The following is a 16,558-nucleotide window of genomic DNA, read 5'->3' as shown; positions in this document are numbered from 1 at the left end:
AGGACCAGTATCTATTCTCTTCAGTTATAACAGGCTATAGTAAAGGACCAGTATCTATTCTCTTCAGTTATAACAGGCTATAGTAAAGGACCAGTATCTATTCTCTTCAGTTATAACAGGCTATAGTAAAGGACCAGTATCTATTCTCTTCAGTTATAACAGGCTATAGTAAAGTACCAGTATCTATTCTCTTCAGTTATAACAGGCTATAGTAAAGGACCAGTATCTATTCTCTTCAGTTATAACAGGCTATAGTAAAGGACCAGTATCCATTCTCTTCAGTTATAACAGGCTATAGTAAAGGACCAGTATCTATTCTCTTCAGTTATAACAGGCTATAGTAAAGGACCAGTATCTATTCTCTTCAGTTATAACAGGCTATAGTAAAGGACCAGTATCTATTCTCTTCAGTTATAACAGGCTATAGTAAAGGACCAGTATCTATTCTCTTCAGTTATAACAGGCTATAGTAAAGGACCAGTATCTATTCTCTTCAGTTATAACAGGCTATAGTAAAGGACCAGTATCTATTCTCTTCAGTTATAACAGGCTATAGTAAAGGACCAGTATCTATTCTCTTCAGTTATAACAGGCTATAGTAAAGGACCAGTATCTATTCTCTTCAGTTATAACAGGCTATAGTAAAGTACCAGTATCTATTCTCTTCAGTTATAACAGGCTATAGTAAAGGACCAGTATCTATTCTCTTCAGTTATAACAGGCTATAGTAAAGGACCAGTATCCATTCTCTTCAGTTATAACAGGCTATAGTAAAGGACCAGTATCTATTCTCTTCAGTTATAACAGGCTATAGTAAAGGACCAGTATCTATTCTCTTCAGTTATAACAGGCTATAGTAAAGGACCAGTATCTATTCTCTTCAGTTATAACAGGCTATAGTAAAGGACCAGTATCTATTCTCTTCAGTTATAACAGGCTATAGTAAAGGACCAGTATCTATTCTCTTCAGTTATAACAGGCTATAGTAAAGGACCAGTATCTATTCTCTTCAGTTATAACAGGCTATAGTAAAGGACCAGTATCTATTCTCTTCAGTTATAACAGGCTATAGTAAAGGACCAGTATCTATTCTCTTCAGTTATAACAGGCTATAGTAAAGGACCAGTATCTATTCTCTTCAGTTATAACAGGCTATAGTAAAGGACCAGTATCTATTCTCTTCAGTTAAAACAGGCTATAGTAAAGGACCAGTATCTATTCTCTTCAGTTATAACAGGCTATAGTAAAGGACCAGTATCTATTCTCTTCAGTTATAACAGGCTATAGTAAAGGACCAGTATCTATTCTCTTCAGTTATAACAGGCTATAGTAAAGGACCAGTATCTATTCTCTTCAGTTATAACAGGCTATAGTAAAGGACCAGTATCTATTCTCTTCAGTTATAACAGGCTATAGTAAAGGACCAGTATCCATTCTCTTCAGTTATAACAGGCTATAGTAAAGGACCAGTATCTATTCTCTTCAGTTATAACAGGCTATAGTAAAGGACCAGTATCTATTCTCTTCAGTTATAACAGGCTATAGTAAAGGACCAGTATCTATTCTCTTCAGTTATAACAGGCTATAGTAAAGGACCAGTATCTATTCTCTTCAGTTATAACAGGCTATAGTAAAGGACCAGTATCCATTCTCTTCAGTTATAACAGGCTATAGTAAAGGACCAGTATCTATTCTCTTCAGTTATAACAGGCTATAGTAAAGGACCAGTATCCATTCTCTTCAGTTATAACAGGCTATAGTAAAGGACCAGTATCTATTCTCTTCAGTTATAACAGGCTATAGTAAAGGACCAGTATCTATTCTCTTCAGTTATAACAGGCTATAGTAAAGGACCAGTATCTATTCTCTTCAGTTATAACAGGCTATAGTAAAGGACCAGTATCTATTCTCTTCAGTTATAACAGGCTATAGTAAAGGACCAGTATCTATTCTCTTCAGTTATAACAGGCTATAGTAAAGGACCAGTATCCATTCTCTTCAGTTATAACAGGCTATAGTAAAGGACCAGTATCTATTCTCTTCAGTTATAACAGGCTATAGTAGGACCAAGGACCAGTATCTATTCTCTTCAGTTATAACAGGCTATAGTAAAGGACCAGTATCTATTCTCTTCAGTTATAACAGGCTATAGTAAAGGACCAGTATCTATTCTCTTCAGTTATAACAGGCTATAGTAAAGGACCAGTATCTATTCTCTTCAGTTATAACAGGCTATAGTAAAGGACCAGTATCTATTCTCTTCAGTTATAACAGGCTATAGTAAAGGACCAGTATCTATTCTCTTCAGTTATAACAGGCTATAGTAAAGGACCAGTATCTATTCTCTTCAGTTATAACAGGCTATAGTAAAGGACCAGTATCTATTCTCTTCAGTTATAACAGGCTATAGTAAAGGACCAGTATCTATTCTCTTCAGTTATAACAGGCTATAGTAAAGGACCAGTATCTATTCTCTTCAGTTATAACAGGCTATAGTAAAGGACCAGTATCTATTCTCTTCAGTTATAACAGGCTATAGTAAAGGACCAGTATCTATTCTCTTCAGTATAACAGGCTATAGTAAAGGACCAGTATCCATTCTCTTCAGTTATAACAGGCTATAGTAAAGGACCAGTATCCATTCTCTTCAGTTATAACAGGCTATAGTAAAGGACCAGTATCTATTCTCTTCAGTTATAACAGGCTATAGTAAAGGACCAGTATCTATTCTCTTCAGTTATAACAGGCTATAGTAAAGGACCAGTATCTATTCTCTTCAGTTATAACAGGCTATAGTAAAGGACCAGTATCTATTCTCTTCAGTTATAACAGGCTATAGTAAAGGACCAGTATCCATTCTCTTCAGTTATAACAGGCTATAGTAAAGGACCAGTATCTATTCTCTTCAGTTATAACAGGCTATAGTAAAGGACCAGTATCTATTCTCTTCAGTTATAACAGGCTATAGTAAAGGACCAGTATCTATTCTCTTCAGTTATAACAGGCTATAGTAAAGGACCAGTATCTATTCTCTTCAGTTATAACAGGCTATAGTAAAGGACCAGTATCCATTCTCTTCAGTTATAACAGGCTATAGTAAAGGACCAGTATCTATTCTCTTCAGTTATAACAGGCTATAGTAAAGGACCAGTATCTATTCTCTTCAGTTATAACAGGCTATAGTAAAGGACCAGTATCTATTCTCTTCAGTTATAACAGGCTATAGTAAAGGACCAGTATCTATTCTCTTCAGTTATAACAGGCTATAGTAAAGGACCAGTATCTATTCTCTTCAGTTATAACAGGCTATAGTAAAGGACCAGTATCTATTCTCTTCAGTTATAACAGGCTATAGTAAAGGACCAGTATCTATTATCTTCAGTTATAACAGGCTATAGTAAAGGACTAGTATCTATTCTCTTCAGTTAAAACAGGCTATATTAAAGGACCAGTATATATTCTCTTCAGTTAAAACAGACCTCTACTGAGTGTCTTTGTGCAGCAGCTCCATTGAGAGAGAGAAGGTGTGGGAGGACAGGTCACACACCCCTCTCTTTGTACCTCCTCTGTGCTTTTAGAGCCTGCACAGGATGGAGTCTGCCTTTTTTTTTAAACAGTGTGTATAATGGCTGTGGTGTGTGCTTGACTCAGTGGCCTCCCTGTATGGTCGATGTGAGGCCTTGATCTTTATGGCACAGTGGTGCACTTGTCCCATAACAGCAAAGTTGCTGGGTCAAGAGCCCACTCTGACATGTTATGGTAATAGTATCACAGTTCTTGTTATTTAGATATCATAGCTTAGGGCTATTGAGATCCACAACTATCACCCCAGATCTCACTGCAGATTGATGTGCGTCAGGTAGGGACATGAGCAAACGACAGGGGGCACTATCTCCCTCTAGTTTCTCCTCCATCCTTTTCAGTGAGGCATCGTATTCAGCAAGAAACAAGGGGTATAAGTCTTACTATTTGATGTGTTCAATAACGAATATCAATAGCCAACAGTACACAAATCCATCTATATTCAACTATTTTGTAGTTGGTTATGAATGGTGGGTTACTTTTGTTTTAAGCTCTAACCGCATTCTAACAAATAACATTATTTGTCACATAATGAATAATTTTCTTGATAAACTCGACTGTTATCGAAATGATCACGGCATATTGGCTCATCATGAATAATTGACGCAGCTGAAGTCATGACCGCTTTCTCAGGTTGGCAGTCGCATGATGTTTGTCACACTATTGTGACTTGTTAGAAACATCAGTAAAACAGTAAAAATATTAAAACATTACAACATAGTCTACACAAACATAACATACAATTCACAAGTTACAAAAACATACATAAAAAGGGCCTGCTGTGCCAGCAAGAGAGCACAGAAGATAAGAGACCTACAACATGCGTCAGAGGCGCGTGAGACCGCCCGTGCCACCAGCGTTCGCCTCGCGCGGAGTAGACTATAATTCCCACACACTCATTCATTCTCCCACTGGGACGAAGCAACTATAGTCCGTGCGCGGAGCTAATCTGAGACTCTTCCTTACAGCGCAAATGGCTGTGAGTTTCTGCAGAACGACTTGTGCGTTTATATGGATGTTTGCAGTTGTTTCAACCGCTCGAGTATACCCACCGAACGAAGGTAAGGAGTGGAGTGTTTTTTGAGTATTTTGGGGGATTTAGGGAGGGTACCGTTACGGTTATCCGCAGTATTTGGATAGGCTACTCGCCGTGTCTTCATTGAAGGTCCGTTTCGGTCCCTTTTCGACTACTGGAAATTGATAGATCTTATTATTTGATAATAATAACATTTTAACCTGTTTACACATTTTGAGTAGTTTGCACATCGATTGGTTCAGCAAGTCCCAACCTGCGTTCTGTTGGATTCGCTCGGATGGATATTCAATGAGGAATGTCCCGTATCTGTCCAACCTGCTGCTGACTGGAAAGCGCAGTTTTTCCTCTTTCATTTTACTTTTATCCAACAATTGTATAACAAACCTAAAATTATCATAATCTCAAAAAGGATTTAGCCTTACCACTATTTTTCTTTATCAGGTTCAGTCTTTTACAGTTTTGTTTTTGCTCAATTTCAATTTCATGCAGGCCATAGCTTTGTAGAGACTGTAGTCATTTGAACAGAGGCACAAATGGAACGTCAGACAGACAGTACGGTTTTCATCACCGTTTTGTGACCGGGGCCTACCCTTACTGCCTATGTTTTACGTTTTTTTCTATCCTAACCCAGGGTTGTGAGTTACAAGATATGTCCAACGTGTATCCCAAAATCTACATTCGTTCCAGTAAATTCAAGATAGTCTTTTTATGCATTTTATTTTACCTTTATTTAACTAGGCAAGTCAGTTAAGAACAAATTCTTATTTTCAATGATGGCCTAGGAACAGTGGGTTAACTGCCTGTTCAGGGGCAGAACAAAAGATTTGTACCTTGTCAGCTCGGGGATTTGAACTTGCAACCTTCTGGTTACTAGACCAACACTCTAACCACTAGGCTACCCTGCTCTTATGCTTATCTCATTGCAATTTCTGCTTCTGTATGAAAATGTATAGGCTCTTATTGAGCCCAAGAGTAGCATAAAATTGACTAATTTCCATGTATTGAGACTGTGAATAGGAAATCACTTTCCTTATCTCTGTAACTGTGTGTTTCAGTGACATTACTGGACACAAGGACAGTTCCTGGGGAGCTGAAATGGGCAGCCAATCCCACAGAAGGAGGGGTGAGTGAGGACTTACCTACATCAAATCAAACTTTATTTTCCACATGCACCGAATACAACAAGTGTAGACTTTCCCGTGAAATGCTTACTTAGAGGCACTTAACCAACAGTGCAGTTCAAGAAGAAGAAAGTATTTACCAAGTAGGCTAAAATAAAAAGTTATAATATAGAGTAACACAATAAGAATAACACTAACGAGGCTAAAGGTAGTTGAGGTAATCTGTAAATGTAGGTGGGGGCAAAGTGACTATGCAAAGGTAACAAACAAACAGCGAGTAGCAGCAGTGTACGAGGGGACGATTGTCCGGTGGCGATTTTTATGAATTATAAGCTGTCTAATGGCTTGGGGATAGAAACTGTTGAGAAGCATTTTGGTCCGAGACTTGGCGCTCCGGTACCACTTGCCGTGCGATTGCAGAGAAAACAGTCTATAACTTGGGTGACTGGAGTCTGACAATTTTAAGGGCTTTCCTCTGACACCGCCTATTATATAGGTCCTCGTTCGCACTACCCTCTGTAGCGCCTTACGGTCAGATGCAGAGCAGTTGCCATACCAGGCGGTGATGCAACCATGCTCTCGATGGTGCAGCTGTAGAACCTTTTGAGGATCTGGGGACCCATGCCAAATCTTTTCAGTCTCCTGAGGGGGAAAAGGTTTTGTCGTGCCCTCTTCACGACTGTCTTGGTATGTTTGGACCATGATAGTTCGTTGGTTATGTGGACACCAAGGATATTGAAACTCTCGACCCACTCCACTACAGCCCCGTCGATGTTAATGGGGGCCTGTTCTGCCCACCTTTTCCTGTAGTCCATGATCAGCTCCTTTGTCTTGCTCACATTGAGCGAGAGGTTGTTGTCCTAGCACTACACTGCCAGTTATCTGATCTCCTCCCTATAGGCCGTCTCATCGGTGATCAGGCCAACCACTGTTGTGTCATCAGCAAACTTAATGATGGTGTTGGAGTCGTGTTTGGCCATGCAGTTGTAGGTGAACAGGGAATATAGGAGGGGACTAAGTACACACCCATGTGGGGCCCCAGTATTAAGGATCAGCATGGCAGACATGTTGTTGCCTACTCTTACCACCTGGGGGCTGCCCATCAGGAAGTCCAGGATCCAGTTGCAGAGGGAGGTTTTTAGTCTCTGAGTCCTTAGCTTAGTGATGAGCTTTGTGGGCACTATGGTGTTGAACGCTGAGCATTCTCACATAGGTGTTCCTTTTGTCCAGGTGAGAAAGGGCAATGTGGAGTTTGATTGATATTGCGTCATCTGTGCATCTGTTGTGGCTGTATGCAAATTGGAGTGGGTCTAGGGTGTCAGGGAGGATGCTGTTGATGTGAGCCATAACCAGCCTTTCAAAGCACTTCTTGGCTACCGACGTGAGGGCCACAGGATGGTAATCATTTAGGCAGATTACCTTCGCTTCCTTGGGCACAGGGTCTATGGTGGTCTGCTTGAAACATGTAGGTATTACAGACTAGGTCAGGGAGAGGTTGAAAATGTCAGTGAAGACACTTGACAGTTGGTCCTCGCATGCTTTGAGTACACATCCTGGTAATCCGTATGGCCCAGCGGCTTTGTGAATGTTGACCTGTTTAAAGGTTTTATTCACATCGGCTACCGAGAGCAATATCACACAGTCATCCAGAACAGCTGGTGCTCTCGAGCATGCTTCAATGTTGCTTGCCTCGCAGCGAGCATCAAAGGCATTTAGCTCGTCTGGTAGGCTCGCGTCACTGGACAGCTCGTGTCTGGGTTTCCCTTTGTAGTCCATAATAGTTTTCAAGCCCTGCCACATCCGACAAGTGTCAGAGCCGGTGTAGTAAGATTCAATCTTAATCCTGTATGGACGCTTTGCCTGTTTGATGGTTCGTCTGAGGATATAGCGGGATTTCTGGTAAGCGTCCGGAATAGTCTCCCGCTCCTTAAAAGCAGCAGCTCTAGCCTTTAGCTCGATGCGGCTGTTGCCTGTAATCTAACAATGACTACTTTAGTGACAATGTGAAGATGGACTGCATTCTACTGCACCCTCCAACTCTCTCTTACTCTCTCTAACACTCTCTTTCTCTATTTCTCTCTCACTCTCCCTTTACAACCTCTTTGTTGGTTTAAGTTATTGGTGAACTGAATTTCTCTCCAGACTCCTTTCCAGTCTCTCTTGGTTCATTTTATTTTACTGAACTGCTTGATTGACAAGGTCCTGGTCCCCATGCACTGAGCCCTTTGATTGCCAGAATCCCCACCCCCCTCCACAGACACACACTCACACTCCCGTCTTCACATCACAGTCGGGGCCAGTTTACAGCTTTATGACCAGATCCCATTGATCCCATCCCACCTCTATACACTCTCTGGCTTGCTACATCTAAAGCTCTCACCAGTAGGGTGAAGACACATTATTATTACATGGTAATAAGATGCCAATTACACATAGTTAGAAGAGTTCACCATACAGCTCCATACAACGTCCTTGATAAACTATCCAAGATAAAAGCGTGGAAGGTGTTGTAGTCACTGAAGCTGATTAATGATTCGAAATTATGTTGGGGCCTCCCGAGTGGCACAGTGGTCTAAGTCACTGCATCACAGTTGCTAGCTTTGCCACTGGAGATCCTGGTTTGAGTCCAGGCTCCGTCGCAGCCGGCCGCAACCAGGAGACCCATGGGACGGTGCACAATTGGCCCAGCGTCTGGGTTAAGGGAGGATTTGGTCGGCAGGGATGTCCTTGTCCCATCGCTCTCTAGTGACTACTTTGGTGGGCCAGGCGCAATGCACGCTGACACGGTCACCAGTTGTAAGGTGTTTCCTCCGTCACATTGGTGTGGCTGGCGTCCGGGGTTAGGTGAGCAGTGTGTCAAGAAGCAGCGCGGCTTGGCTGGGTTGTGTTTCAGAGGACGCATGGCTCTCGACCTTCGACTCTCCCGAGTCCGTACGGGAGTTGCAGTGATGAGACAAAACTGTAACTACCAATTGCGTACCATGAAATTGGGGAGAAAAAGGGGTCTAATAATTGGAATGTTTGTATGTGTGTTGCCAGTGGGAGGAGGTGAGCATCATGGATGAGAAGAACATCCCCATCAGAACGTACCAGGTGTGTAACGTGATGGAACCCAGCCAGAGCAACTGGCTTAGAACTGACTGGATCCCTCGGTCTGGTGCGCAGCGCATCTATGTCGAGATCAAGTTCACCCTCCGGGACTGTAACAGCCTGCCTGGAGTCACTGGCACCTGCAAGGAGACCTTCAACCTCTACTACTATGAGTCTAACAATGACAGAGAGCACTACATCAGAGAGAGCAACTTCCTCAAGATCGACACAGTGGCAGCCGACGAGAGCTTCACTCAGGTTAGGACTCTTGCTTCATTATTACTCTCTCTGTCAAAGTTTCAGATCTGACGGTATGTTGATTTGATGTTGTTTTTTCAGTGTAAAAATTACTATGAGGTAACATTGTGTTGCAATGGCTATTGATAATCATTAATGATATTATTATGATCAGGTGGACATCGGGGATCGCATCATGAAGCTAAACACGGAGGTGCGTAATGTAAAGGTCACAACCCGGAAGGGTTTCTACCTGGCGTTCCAGGATGTTGGCGCCTGCATCGCTCTGATCTCAGTTCACGTTTTCTACAAGACCTGCCCCCTCAGCATCCGTAACCTGGCAACCTTCCCAGATACTAACACTGGAGCTGACACTTCCTCGTTAGTGGAGGTCAAGGGGTCGTGTGTGAACCAATCAGAGGAAAGGGAGGAGCCTAAGATGTATTGTGGCGCAGATGGAGAATGGCTGGTTCCCATTGGTGGGTGTGTCTGTTTCCCGGGATACGAGGAGAAAGGTGGAGCCTGTCAGGGTAAGGCATTTGATTGACATATATTTCAATTTAATTACCACATTTTATTTGAAATGATATCGAACCCTGGGTGTATGCACTTAGTCGACTGAGCTAAAGTTAAGTCATCGGCTCTGAGCTCTGGAAGAGACATGGAAATAGGAGAGACTGTCGGGAACAGATGTTCTGAAGACAGTTTTATAGCACGCCATTTCTCTCTCTATTAAACACACGGAAACACACACACACAGCAGTTGAGGCTCAATGCTTCAGTAGGGAGTGATATACAGCTGTGTGAGTATTCTGACAACCTTATTTATGATGACCATAGCCGCAGCCTGCGGACCCAGCGGAGGATGTGTGTGTGATATTAGAGAAAGGGGTACCTATCAAATTGTTCTGTATGTGACAGACACCAGCTTCTCTCTCCCACTCTCTTCCTCTCTGTGCCTCTATCTCCATTCATACCTCTCTCTCTCTTTCTCCATAGTAGAGTTAATGACATCTGAAAGCTGTTTTCTTTAACAAGATTGAACTAAACCCTTGACTTTGGTCAGCTTTGATGTGAAGTTAAGGACTGGCTATTTTTAACAGTATATCCTTTCCCCCCCGCTCTATTAAATCAAGACAGCCCACTCAGGACTGGAGTACTCTAGTGGTGCCAAAGTACTCTCAGACTTAATGACCTACTGGACTGAATATTACATCTTAGCATTTCCATCATGTCACTTAGCGCAGTGGTTCCCAACCAGAGCTACTAGGACCCCTGGGGGTACTTGCCCTATCCACAGGTGGTCGTTTAAAAAATATATATACAGTATATATATATATTTTACCTTTATTTAACTAGGCAGGTCAGTTATGAACAAATTCTTATTTTCAATGACGGCCTAGGAACAGTGGGTTAACTGCCTTGTTCAAGGGCAGAACGACAGATTTTTACCTTGTCAGCTCAGGGATTCTACCTTGCAACCTTTCGGTTACTAGCCCAACGCTCTAACCACTAGGCTACCTGCCGCCCCACTTGAGAAAACTCATGAGACTATAGGCCTACAGGTAAAATGCACATGAGGGGGTACTTCAGGGGTACTCCAGGCAGAGCTAAATTTAGTTGGTGGTACAGTAACCAAAAAAGGTTAGGAACTACTGAATTAGTGGACTAGTGACCAACAGGGACATAGAGAAACAGGGAAAGAATGAGGCAGTGAATGAGAAGAAAACTTTATAGCTCTATAGAGAGCTATGAAGAAAGAGTCCCCCCTCCCCCATGGGAGAAATCAAAAGGTGGCCCTCTCTCACAGCCTCGCCTGCCATTGGATGGATACAAGGTGGATAGTGGGAAGGGGGAGGCATTCATCTTCAATGTGGGCTCGCTAAAGGCTTGTGGAGGGTTGGAGGGAGGTGGAGGGGTGGAGAGAGAGGGAGGAGAGGAGGAAGGGATTAGTTTGTGAATGAGGGAGGAGTTCTATGAGGAGGCCATTGGTGGATTAAGTCATGAATGACAGCCTAGCCTCCCAATTGTTGCTGTGTCGCAGTGTTAGAGGGGGTGCACGAGGGGTGAACATGGAAGAGGTTCAGGGTTACCCCCCCTCCCCTAATCTTTATCCCCCACCTGTGTACCTCACCTGCAACCCCTCTAACGCTCCGACACAGCAACAATTGGGAGGCTGGGCTATCAGTGACGCCTTATGCCACCGATGGCCTCCTGTTATAACTCCTTCCCCATACTAATCCCCCCCCCACCATTCCCCATTAAGAGCAGGGTCATGTCTGTTCTACCCAAAATTGCTACATTACCGCAAAAATGGAAGTAGGGAACTAGTCTGTCGGAATTAAAGACTTTAATTGGTTAAAGAAAATTGTGATGAATCAAAAAGGATATCAGTTTCATTTAAGGACCCAAAAATGGACAGCTGTGCCATATAGATGGCAAAATAGTTGGGATGAGATTTTCGACGTACCGATTCCATGGTTTATGTATGAACTGATACTCAAAACTATGCCGGATTCAAAACATAGAACTTTTCAATGTAAATTATTATATAAAATTCTTGCAACCAATATAATGTTATATATATGGGGGATACAGTCTATTCATCTCTGCAGATTTTGCTGCGAAGAGACAGAATCATTAGATCATTTGTTTTGGTACTGTCCATACAACAAGATGACTAATGTAAGACATACTGTGTCCGTAAAACGTATATACTGTATATACTACCGTTCAAAAGTTTGGGGTCACTTAGAAATCGCCTTGTTTTTTAAATTAAAGCACTTTTTTTTGTCCACTAAAATAACATCAAATTGATCAGAAATACACTGTGGATATTGTTAATGTTGTAAATTACTATGGCTGATTTTTAACGGAATATCTACATAGGCGTACAGAGGCCCATTATCAGCAACTATCACTCCTGTGTTCCAATGGCACGTTGTGTTATTTTGATCATTTTAAAAGGCTAATTGAACATTAGAAAACCATTTTGCAATTATGTTAGCACAGCTGAAAATTATTGTTCTGATTAAAGAAGCAGTAAAACTGGCCTTCTTTAGACTAGTTGAGTGTCTGGAGCATCAGCATTTGTGGGTTCGATTACAGGCTCATAATGACCAGAAACAAATAACTTTCTTTTGAAACTCATCAGTCTATTTTTGTTCTGAGAAACTAAGGCGAGAAACTGCCAAGAAATGATAAGCATCTCATACAACGCTGTGTACTACACCCTTCACAGAACAGCACAAACTGGCTCTAACCAGAATAGAAAGAGTGGGAGGCACCGGTGCACAACTGAGCAAGAGGGAATGTACATTAGAGTGTCTAGTTTGAGAAACAGATACCTCACAAGTCCTCAACTGGCAGCTTCATTGAATAGTACCCCCAAAACCAGTCTCAACGTCAACAGTGAAGAGGCGTCTCCGGGATGCTGGCCTTCTAGGCAGATTACACTGTCCAGTGTCTGTGTTCTTTTGCCCATCCTAATCTTTTCTTTTTATTGGCCAGTCCGAGATATGGCTTGTTCTTTGCAACTCTGCCTAGAAGGCCAGCGTCCCGGAGTCGCCTCTTCACCGTTGACATATACTTGTATTTATTTATTTATTTTATTTAACCTTTATTTAACTAGGCAAGTCAGTTAAGAACAAATTCTTACTTACAATTACAGTCTACCAAAAGCCAAAAGGCCTCCTGCGGGGACGGGAGCCTGGGATTTTAAAAAACAAACAATATAAATATAGGACAAAACACACATCACAACAAGAGACACAACACTTCATAAAGAGATACCTAAGACAACATAACAAGGCAGCAACACATGACAAAACAGCATGGTAGCAACACAACATGCCAACAACATGTCCACAGCACAAAGGTCAAGAAGGTTTTATAAATGAGCATCAACCAGTGGGCCTTGCGACAGGTATACAGTGTTAACCAGTTTATAGAGGGGTATAGAATGCAGTGATGTGTCCTATAAGGAGCATTGGTGGCAAATCTGATGGCCGAATGGTTAAGAACATCTAGCCGCTCAAGAGCACCCTTACCTGCCGATCTATAAATGATCTATAAATGATGTCTCCGTAATCTTGCATGGGTAGGATGGTCATCTGAATCAGTTAGCTTGGCAGCTGGGATAAAAGAGGAGTGATTACGATAGAGGAAACCAAGTCTAGATTTAACTTTGGCCTGCAGTTTTGATATGTGCTGAGAGAAGGACAGTGTACCTCTAGCCATACTCGTAAATACTTGTATGAGGTGACAACCCTCAGAGGTAGTAATCACACTGGTGGGGAGAGAGGCATTCTTCTTAATTCTTACTACCACATGACCTTTGTTTTGGAGGTGAAAGAAAGAAAGCTTGTTGAAAGCTTGTTGTACACTGTGTGTGTGTGTGTGTGTGTGTGTGTGTGTGTGTGTGTGTGTGTGTGTGTGTGTGTGTGTGTGTGTGTGTGTGTGTGTGTGTGTGTGTGTGTGTGTGTGTGTGTGTGTGTGTGTGTAATTTGCCCCAAAAATATATGGGGAATTGGAGTAATGCAGACAACTACATTGACGCTACAGTCTATCTGCTATAGGTGACAAAAGCTGATCTACCCCCTAATGAAAAAATTATATACAGTTGTTTTTAAAATACATTTCAAAAAAGAGCAGGGTCATGCTCGAGGTTGATGAAGACGTCAAAAGAGAGGAAGCGAGGGAGAGACTGAGGAGGAGCATAGAGACAACAGAGGCCGTTTAAATGGGAATGGGACAGCCACACTCAGGAATAAAAGAGGATCTCTGCATTTTGTTAGTTTTATTTGAGTTTTGTCGCCTACTTTTTAGAGGGACTTTGTTCCGCTGTGGCTGCTCATCTGCTGCTGATAATCTGTGTTGTTATGTGGGTTACATCTGTGTGTGTATGTGGGTGGTATTTGTGCGTGTTCAGTATGTGGATGGTATCTGTGTGTGTGTATGTATGTGGGTGGTAAGAATCCAAGATGGCTCAGCAGTAAGACGTGTTTGTTTTCATCCCATGTAAATATAGTCTTTTTCAGAGTTTTTTGTATACATTTCAATCTCTTTTTTTCCATTTTCGAAATGAATATACATTCCTGCAACTTGCCTTACCCAATGTGGTACGGCTCAGCTATTTTTTTAGACCTTATAACTGGAACCTCCATCAGAGGCTAGCCAGCAAACTAGTTACGAGCTATTTAGTCATTGTTAGCCTCTGCTAGCTGTCTTACCTTTAGCTCGGACTCCTGCCGCTTTAGCCTGGATAGCCCGGATAATACCTGCCAGTCTGCACAGCGCGATACCAGCCCTGAGCATATGGGACTGCTTTTTCCACTACATCACCGGATTCCTGCCGCAAGCTCTGTCACGAATCCCGTTTCCTGAGTCTGGTTTTTTTGCCTGTGTTCTGTCCTGGAGTGTTTTTTCCGGCGTCCTGGAACGCACCCTGTCTGGTTGCCGGGCAATGTAGCCAGTTGGGAGTTCTGATTACCCGCACCTGTATCCCATCAGCTATCTGCACACCTGGTCCTGATCATCATCTCTCCTCTTCATAAGCCCGGACCTGACATCCATTCCCTGCCGGATCGTTAGCCTTGAACAGTATGTTGTGCCATAGTATCAGCCTCAAGTTGGATAGTATTTGTTTTGTTGTTTTTTACGTATTGCTTGCCTTAAACTTACCTCCGTTTGTTCTGTCTTCAGTTACTCACCCGGATCATTTACCCCATTCCCGCCTGGTCGTCGGAGGATTCCGCTTCCCCATTGGATCCACCTATTTACTCCCATCAACTCACCACCGCTGCCCGCTACGCCACCTGGATATATCTACCCATTCACATTCACTTGTAAATAAATACTCACCTTCTTCCTACTCTCCTTGTCCTGGTCTGCTTCTGGGTTCGATTTTGAAGAAACGTGACAGAACGATCCGGACAGGATGAACCCAGAGGACCTGGATTCCGTTTGCCATGCCATTACCCAGCAGGGGAAGACATTGGGACAACACAAGACGGCGCTACAGGAGATAGCGGGTGCAATCCAGAACTTATCTGCTAGCTTTACACAAATCCAGGATCAGCTCAGTTTGCTGGCGATTCATTTACCACCTGTTTCACCCATCTCACCTGCCGTGTCTGATGCGGTTTCCTTCCGTGAACCCAAGGTACCGACGCCTGATAAATATGAAGGGGATTTGGGAAGATGCCGTTCGTTTCTTATGCAGTGTGGGTTAGTGTTTGATCTGCAGCCCCATTCTTACGCCACTGACAAGGCTAGGATAGCCTTTGTTATTGAACTGCTGCGTGGAAGAGCTCTGGAATGGGCTTCAGCCGTTTGGGAACGACAGGAGACCTGCATGCTTCATACCAGGAATTCACGGGAGAGATGAGAAGGCTTTTTGACCATCCAGTCTGAGGTAAGGACGCAGCTAAACGTTTGTTCACTCTTCGCCAAGGAGCTCGCAGTGTGGCAGACTTTATGATCGAGTTCAGGACATTGTCTGTGGAGAGTGGTTGGAATGAGGAGTCACTACAAGCGGCTTTTTACCAGGGGTTGTCGGAGCAACTCAAGGACGAGCTGATATCCTATCCAGAGCCTAGTGACCTAGACAGCTTAGTCACTTTATCTATTCGGGTAGATAATAGAGTCCGAGAGAGAAGGAGGGAGAAGCAGTGGGGCCCATCCAATCAATCAGCAACTCGGTTACCATTCAGTTCAGGAAGTGAACCAGAACGTATTGATCGTTATTCTCCACACGGGATTAGTGGAGGGGTCTTGCCACCAGATCCTGAACCAATGCAAGTGGGGCGACACGGGCTAACTAAGGAGGAGCGCCAACGTAGACGTGAGACCAACAGCTGTCTCTACTGTGGTAGCTCAGGACATTACATCTCCGCTTGTCCACAGCGCTCGTTAAACTGCCAGGCTCGCTAGTTTTGGGAGGAATTTTAGCGAGCCAGTTTCAACCTCTCAAGAATCCTGTCAGACCCCGTTTTCCTGCGACCCTTATGAATAAGGATCAGAGCTTAGAGATGAACACTTTTATCGATTCAGGTGCCGATGGCAGCTTTATTGATGCCGACTTGGTGGAACAGCTGGGGCTTTCCAAGGAGCAATTGCCGGAAGCCATTGAAGCAACCACTCTGAACGGCAGTAGTCTGGCACAGATCACTATGAGGACTGAACCGGTTAAGATGTTGTTGTCGGGGAATCATTCAGAGTTTATCTCCTTCTTCATTCTGTCCTCGCCCCATGTTCCTCTGGTTCTTGGTTACCCCTGGCTGAAGGAACACAATCCCTCGTTTGATTGGGTGACGGGTAAGGTAACTAGTTGGAGCATTGATTGTCATGCTAACTGTCTTAGGACTGCCTGTTCTCCAGCCGTTTCCAGTCAGGTCAGTGACTCTGCTCCTCCTGATTTGTCCCTGGTTCCAGAAACATATCACGAGTTGGGTGAAGTATTCAGTAAACAGAAGGCTTAGTCCCTTCCTCC

At 43.1% G+C, this 16,558-nt stretch overlaps 1 protein-coding gene across 1 annotated transcript in view; it reads left to right on the top strand.

The window, feature by feature from the left end:
- Nucleotides 1-4,497: 4,497 nt before the first annotated feature.
- The window catches only part of LOC112259639 (ephrin type-A receptor 4-like), a 57,492-nt gene continuing 45,431 nt past the window's right edge, over nt 4,498-16,558 (top strand). The window contains exons 1-4 of the mRNA XM_042328928.1: nt 4,498-4,643; nt 5,674-5,741; nt 8,779-9,087; nt 9,242-9,596. Of these exons, the coding sequence (XP_042184862.1) occupies nt 4,556-4,643; nt 5,674-5,741; nt 8,779-9,087; nt 9,242-9,596 (820 nt within the window). The 5' untranslated portion in view covers nt 4,498-4,555. The remainder of the gene's footprint in view (nt 4,644-5,673; nt 5,742-8,778; nt 9,088-9,241; nt 9,597-16,558) is intronic.

Source organism: Oncorhynchus tshawytscha, linkage group LG10 (genome assembly GCF_018296145.1).
Source record: "Oncorhynchus tshawytscha isolate Ot180627B linkage group LG10, Otsh_v2.0, whole genome shotgun sequence".
Classification (NCBI taxonomy): Eukaryota; Metazoa; Chordata; class Actinopteri; order Salmoniformes; family Salmonidae; genus Oncorhynchus; species Oncorhynchus tshawytscha.
This window is presented reverse-complemented; position numbering and strand designations above follow the sequence as displayed.